The 7,495-nt window shown below is 37.2% G+C and overlaps 1 protein-coding gene across 2 annotated transcripts in view; it reads right to left on the reverse strand.

Annotated features, from left to right (window-relative positions):
- The window catches only part of LOC119485255 (CD209 antigen-like protein C), an 11,891-nt gene extending 5,515 nt beyond the window's left edge, over positions 1-6,376 (reverse strand). The window contains exons 1-7 of one of the 2 annotated variants that reach the window (XM_037764699.1): positions 5,817-6,376; positions 5,523-5,612; positions 4,569-4,661; positions 4,311-4,415; positions 3,112-3,149; positions 2,904-3,004; positions 1,856-2,414 (exon numbers count right to left, since the gene is read on the reverse strand). In XM_037764699.1, the coding sequence (XP_037620627.1) occupies positions 2,270-2,414; positions 2,904-3,004; positions 3,112-3,149; positions 4,311-4,415; positions 4,569-4,661; positions 5,523-5,612; positions 5,817-5,841 (597 nt within the window). In that variant the 5' untranslated portion in view covers positions 5,842-6,376 and the 3' untranslated portion in view covers positions 1,856-2,269. Of the gene's footprint in view, positions 1-1,855; positions 2,415-2,903; positions 3,005-3,111; positions 3,150-4,310; positions 4,416-4,568; positions 4,662-5,522; positions 5,613-5,816 lie in introns of those variants that run through there. The other variant, XM_037764700.1, reaches the window with a different exon arrangement.
- Positions 6,377-7,495: the final 1,119 nt, after the last annotated feature.

Consider the following 7,495-nt stretch of genomic DNA (forward strand, 5'->3'; position numbering starts at 1 on the left):
TCAGAAGCTCAGTATTCATAGCTGCAGCACTGAACTCATTAATTTTTTTTATTTTTTTTTGCCTTGTCGAAGTCCCGTCTTTTCTTCCGTAACATTGTGATGTCACCAAGTAACACATTTGCATAATACCTGCCTAGCTGCTAGTTTGGCACACCCTCAAACAAAGCTAGCTAGTTAAACATGTTCTAGTACAGACCCAAAATACAAGTTTGCACCGGAAAATAAGCATAATAGTTCCTCTTTAAAGGGGCCCTGCCGGGTTTCCTTGGTAGCAAACAAAAGTTATGTTTACATTTACACATACTGAGAGTATCATTGAGATTTAACAAATATGTTGAGTACATTTCCTTCAAGAGTTTGAAACCTGCATTCATGTTTATTAGCAATCAGCCTTCTTCTCTGCATTTGTTGGTGCATTGCTGTGATTCTGTATTTGTATCTATGTGCGTCCTTGTGTATGTCATATGTCATATGAGAATGGCTCTGTAGCGCTACTAGAGGTATAAAAAAAAACTCCACAGGTTTCCTCTAAGTCATTACATCATTCTCCCCTATCCAAAATCCAACTCAATCACATGTACATTCATAAGATTGTGAAATGTGAATTTGACAAATTGCAAAATACACTTTTTTGGTTCTGAATGCAAAGACGACTAAACATATGTTATTCTCTAGAGCCAGAGACATTGTGGACAACAGTTTGCACATTACCACTCTGAATGGACTTAGTAGGTCTCTGAGTATTAATACCTCGGCATCTGGCTGGACCAAAAACTTACATTTAAATTTCACATTGACACACAATGGGATATTTGTACAGAAACAGAGCATTATTTCCTATGTTCTGTAGGAAGAAAATAGTTGAGGCCATTTTATTGTCTGTCTTGGATTATGGGGACGTTATCTATAGACACGCCTCTGCCTCCACTCTCAAACCATTAGATTGAGTTTATCACTCAACCCTATAGATTTATTACTAATGACAGTTATTCTACTTATCACTGTGTTTTGTATGAAAAGGTTGGGTGGGCGTCTCTAGCAGTAAGACGTGATAGAGGTTGGTTTTTATTTATTTATAAAGCCCTTAATGACAACTTGCCGTCATACATCACATACTTATTAAAATGGGGCTATAGTCATTACTCAACTCGTTCAAGTGATCGGCTAAAGCTTTAAGTTCCGCGTGCAAACACACAGAACAACAGTTTTAAGATTAAATCTCTGTGTGCTAGCAGTTTTCTCATGGCAACATCAACACCGCAACAAAATCGTCTATCTTCAAAATCATGTTTCCCAAAAGCAGAAGTGAAGATTAAAAGATCATGCAGAATATCTAATTAAAGACTCAACTTCACAGAACTTTGACAGTTTTAAGATTATATCTCTGTGTGCTAGCAGTTTTGTCACGGCAACATCAACACCGCAACAAAATCTGCTCAATCTGAGGACGTCAGAGGAGATACAGCACAGTATGTCAGTATAGAGGTAATGTGGCCTAGTGAGGGTGAACATGACAGATACTTAAATGTTGGAGCTCTCTAACAACATAAATGAAGTTGGTTCGTCAACCTGTTGTTTAGATGAAAACATATTATTAACAATATTATCACTTTATGTAAAGAAACCCGTGTAAAGAGACACATTGCACATTGAAACTAGTGGACAATATGCTGTTAATGGCAGAATGGACCGTTTTAAATGCATGAGGCTGTAAGGACTTCTTTCTGATGTTTTAACAAACAACAAAATACTCCTTAATTCATTAGTCTCTATTTCTCTGCATCTCCTTCTCTGTGATAAGTATATATTTTGATATGAGAAACCACATTTAATCAGACAAATAGTTAAGAGATAATGGCTTTTAGAGAAAATCGTGTTATTTATTTCTTTGAACATTACAGATAAAGAGAGTCTAATCTTCAAGGAAGCGAAGAGGGAGAGGGAAAGGAGGTCATCATAACACACAGACAAATGGTGTTTTTAGATAGAACAATTAAACACGCAAACAAAAACAAAACAAAAGAAAAACAAAATAGTATATCTTTTACACTTCATGTTACTCAAAAACACAAAAGCCATTAAAGGATCTAAGGATGATTACACGATTAAACACACTGAATGTAGGTGTTTAGACAGAATGAATGCTAGAATGTAAAAGAAAACAGAAAAACTAGAAAGGCCTGTATGTGTTTGTGTACATGCATACATGATGATGAGCCACTAACCCTGCAGCATATTGATTCACAGTCTGGTGGGTTTGGATGCAGAGTTATGCAGGCCCCACCTTTTCACAGATCCAGTGGTTTTGCTTTTTACATGGTATATCATTCCAGTGGTTTACTTTTTGAAGGTTCCATATTTCTGCACAGTCTTCAGCACTGTTGGCGTGGTTGGGCTCCCCAGGGCCCCAGTAGCTGAAACCAAACAACAAATAATTTGTTTTTAACAGAAAACACAACCAAAGCAGCATGTAGCCAAATTAAACCTCAATATTGTCATTATTACACTGTCTTATCAGTGTAATAATAACAATATTGCAAAAATAGTTTTACATTTCTGGTGACCGAAGGCCAAAGGCTGCAGTACACAAGGGAATATTAAGTCATAAATACCAATACATTACTAAATTGAAGAGCATTTGAAAAGCGATGTGATTGCTTAGCTTAAAAAACAGTTAACTAACTGGATCAATCTTTGAATTACCCTGAATGAAACATTTCGAAAAAGCCAAGTGATTCATAATTTCCACCTCTACAATACATAACATATAAAAATCAAAGAGTGCTGCCACTGCCGGCTGGAGGGTTAATGAAGGAGACTATAGTTGTATTCAGTCATATTGCTCTAATATAGCAATACTACATTATTAATAAATAATTTAAACAAAAACATAATTAATGAACCTTGTGCCCAGCGCAGTCCCATCCACCCATTTCCATTTCCCCTCCGTCTCACTGTCAGTCAGTCCGATCCATGTGTCCCGATTGAATTGACTTCCAAATTCCTTGTTTACAATAAGAGAAAGAAACAATAATAAACAAAACTTGATTGATTTGATTTCGCACTTTTTCTCTCGTGTCTCTCACAGACAGATTTCACTTTCTTACACACCTGCTCCTCTTTGCTGTTGATGATCATCAGGTCTGCACCTCTTTGCTGACAGAAATCTCTACTCTCTTGCCAGGACTTGAAATCGGAAGAAAAGTAATAGAAACTGTGGTTGAAAGAAATCCATCCTTGTTGGGAGTTAGTACCTGTTGAGGACAACAAAACCAGAGGAAAAAAACTCTCAGTAAAAGAAATTGAAATAAAACATGTAAAAGGAGATAGAAAAACCTTTTTATGATGTTGCTGTATCTTTTAGTTTCCGTGTCACAGAGGTGCAGTCAGTTTAGTCCTCATACTCACCAAAGGAGCTCAGCTTCCGCTTCAAATCTCCTCTCTCTGCAGTCAGGTTTTTGATAATGGCCTCAAAATTCGCACGAGAACTGTCTGAAAGAGCAGAAAGATTCACTTCTGTTACTGTAGTTAACAACAAGGATCCCCTTTTAAACCCAAATGAGCTTTTTTCTATTGTAGTGTTTTCAGTTGTGAAACAGAAAATGTCCTCATATACTCAGAACATTCATCATCATCATTCATCAACAGTCATCTATAGGGCTGTCAAAATTGGCCAAAATTTAGGTTTGAATATTCATTCTAAAAATAAACAAAAAAATACATATTTGAACTATTCGAACATCAATTTACTTAAATTACGTTTGTCAGACGCCCTGTGGTATTCATTTCTGTTGTTCACTTTGAAAGCACCTCAACGGACAAGGAATGGCTGATTCATGAAATTGAAATGAGGAGTTATAAGATACCTCCCCATTTTACTACAAAAACCTAAATAAGGTGACAGCTGGCTGGAGGGAGATTGTCCGCCAGAAAGTTTCCTACTTGGTGTTGGCTATATTGTATGTCATTTCCAGTAAATATCACAATACAAAACATGTGTTTTCTGTTTAAACGTCAGAAAATAGCAAGCACTACTCACTCACCCATCTTTAAGTGGTTAAGTCTCCAGACTGATCTGGAGCTCACACCTGATGGGTACTTGGTTTGTTTATGTGATGTAATGTAACGCTTGCTGTGAGGACACAGTGTTACTCTCTCTGCGGCCGAGTTTTCCGACATTGTTACGGTTGTTGTTGAATTATTCATCATTTACCTTTGACCTCACGTTACATTTCATTTTCAGTTAATGGAAGTGACGGTGCGATGAATGATGGAGCAGCTCCACACTTTATACTTTATCAGGTCTGCACCTCTTTGCAGACAGTCATCTCTACTCTCTTGCCAGGACTTGACAATGGAAGAAATGTAATAGAATCTGTGGTTGAAATACACCCATCCTAGTTGGGAGTTATTAGCTGTTGAGGATAACAAAACTGGAGAAAAAAATTCTCAGTAAAAGAAATTGAAATAAAACATGTAAAATGAGATAGAAAAAACATTTTATGATGTTGCCGTATCTTTTAGTTTCCGTGTCACAGAGGTGCAGTCAGTTTACTCCTCATACTCACCACAGGTGCTCAGCTTCCAATTCAAATCTTCTCCCTCTTCAGTCAGATTTTTGATAACGGCCTCAAGATCTGGCGTATTTGCACCGGAACTGTCTGAAAGAGCAGAAAGATTCACTTTTATCAGTGTCATTTTTTTCATACCCAAATGAGCTTTTTGCTATTGTAGTGTTTTCAGCTATTGAGGATTGGCAAAATTAGAGGATAAGTTCCAGGCCAGACGTATACATAGGCTATGACACACAGTTTAGTTGACTGAAATGTTAAAACTTATTTTATTATTCAGTGTACGGGATAGGTATGCATTTATCCGACTTTTTCAGTCCCGATACCGATACCGATACCGATACCTGGGCTTTGGGTATCGGTATCGGAACTGAAAAAGTTGGATCGGTGCATACCTATCCCGTAACTTGGCTTTGGGTATCAGCCGATACAGAGTACCGATCTGATACCAGTGTTTAATTAATAAACTGTATGCCTCATTGTGTGGAAGTGACTGGAATCATTCTTTCATGTGTAAGGCAACATCAGGCTTGACTTAAACATTGCTTTCATAACTTTGTAAAACAAAATGTAACAAATAAATACGTAGATAACATTGGTGAAGTGTTATTTAGTATTAAATTGATAAATCGTACACCAACAACTTGGCAAAAAAAATCTTGAAAAATAACAGGAATTACAATTCAAGTGTTAACCTTTGCAATGCAACAACAAATTGGTCAAAACTTAAACAGGAATTAAAGTCCCACTATATAATGTATATGACTTTACACAAAAGCATTGCTGTTTTATCATTAATCCACTGATCAATATATATTTAGAAGGCACTCATGAGATATCATTATCATAGCTGGTAATTGTGTTTAGTTTCAATCTCTGGGTTTATAATACTGAGATGGTGAATTAAAATAAAAAGTCACAGGAGGAATAGGGTGAAGTAAGATCACTCACAGAGAGCGAGACGCAGGGAAATGTTGAGAGCAGCTTGTAGGACACACAGGAGTCCAAAGCTCACAACAACCAGTCCGAAGAGTTTTTCCTCTGGATGCAGAAAGAAACACACAAACACACACACACACACACAAGCAACATTATATATTAACATTATATATTATTATTAGGCAGAACAGCCAGGCATGACATTACGTTCTTTGAACTGTTTTTATTTCACTTCTCCTCCAAACTCAAACATAAGAACAAGATACAGAGAGTATGATGCTGTCAGACAACCTTAAAGTTACTCACTCTTGGATGAAGCGTCCGGCGTCATCTCAGCCTCCTCTTTAAAGACAAACCTCAAAATACTTGACCAGCAAATTATGACAACCAGCTGCACTGATCTGTACGCTGCTTCTTCTTCTCTGGTTCTGACAATCTGATTATGATAGCAGCACTCTTTATGTAATTTATTATCTCTCACACAATCTGTCTTGCACAATCAAGACAGTTTCCTCCTACAGTGTAGTAACACAAAGAGGACATTTGCTGCAGAATATTACTAAGTACTAAGAAGACTTTGGAAGATATTAGCATGTTTTACTCAGACTGTTGAAGCCCCATATTAGCTCCATTAGACAAACTTCAGATTATATTGTTGAAGAAGGACTGTGGATTTTGTCCCCAAACACTTAATATGAAATCACATTAGAAAAGCTTCTTTTAATGGTCAGTGTGATCAGGAGGAACCTGTTTCAATGTACATATATGGTCATGTGAGTATTGTTTGTAGACAGGACATCCTTTCAGTGTGACAAAACAATTATATATTTTATGTTTTTTACACTTTATTGTCTTCTCTGTGCCTTTTATTTCACTCACTTTGAAAGTTTTGCTTTGAAAATTGTTAGCATGGATGTAAAACCAAGCATTAGGATTCACAAGATATGTTATTAATTTATTATTTTTTCAGAGATACAACATCTGAGACAATGAAAACAACATCCACATTTACAACCATTTGGTCTCTGCTGGCAGATTTCGATGCACAAATAGGACTTCCTCAAATTGCCATTGCAGTATAGGCTATTGTATTTGATGAGATCATAGAAGGCCAGTTGATGGCTGATATACAGAATACTCAAAAAGAACAAGTTGTTTTTCACCATATCAGGAAAGCCAAGCTGTACATACTTTTTTTAGAGCCCTTATAAAACAAATAGTTGCTGGTGTGAGACCACCAATCTCTGATGGAGGAATTAAATACAGCTAATATTGCTAAGCTAATTATTGTTTCACCCAAAACTCTACAATAAGTTATGAACACATTCACATGAAATATGCGGGAGTCAGTCGACGGCAACATAGTAGAAATGACTTGAACATAATACACACACTCCTTCAGCTGCTCCTTCATATAAAGTTACACTGATCGCCCTCTAACAAAATAAAAATAAATAAATGCCGGTGGGCGCCCCTGCTTATTTTCTGCATTGAGGTAACAAATGAACAAATAAAGAAAGAAAGAAATACACTTTTCACCCTTGTAACTCGCATTGTAGTGAAACTGATTAAACACTTTTAAATCAGGGACCAAATGTTTATTTATATTAAAATAGATACACTTATTTCTGAAAATAAAAATCTTGATTTTTGTCTTAAAAGCATTGTGATATCTGAAGGGAGGGGGCTCCAAATCTGAATTTCGCCTAGGGCACCAAAAGGGCTAGAGCCGGCCCTGAGTCAGGTTGTTGTAACTGGTCTCTTTCTTTAGTCAGGTTGTTGTAACTGGTCTCTTTCTTTAAAGGGACTATTTGTAACTTTTTAAGCGTATAAATGTAGCGGGTCGCCACACACGCGCGTTCGCATATGCGCGCTCGCGTGTGGCTGGAGCCTCGTCTCCACTGCCTGCTCTCCTTCACTCAGAATGCGCGCGCGTCCTCGCTGTCTCGCTCCACCTCGCTCCACGTGAACGCGCGCTCACTACA

The sequence above is a fragment of the Sebastes umbrosus genome, chromosome 3 (genome assembly GCF_015220745.1).
Source record: "Sebastes umbrosus isolate fSebUmb1 chromosome 3, fSebUmb1.pri, whole genome shotgun sequence".
Taxonomy (NCBI): Eukaryota; Metazoa; Chordata; class Actinopteri; order Perciformes; family Sebastidae; genus Sebastes; species Sebastes umbrosus.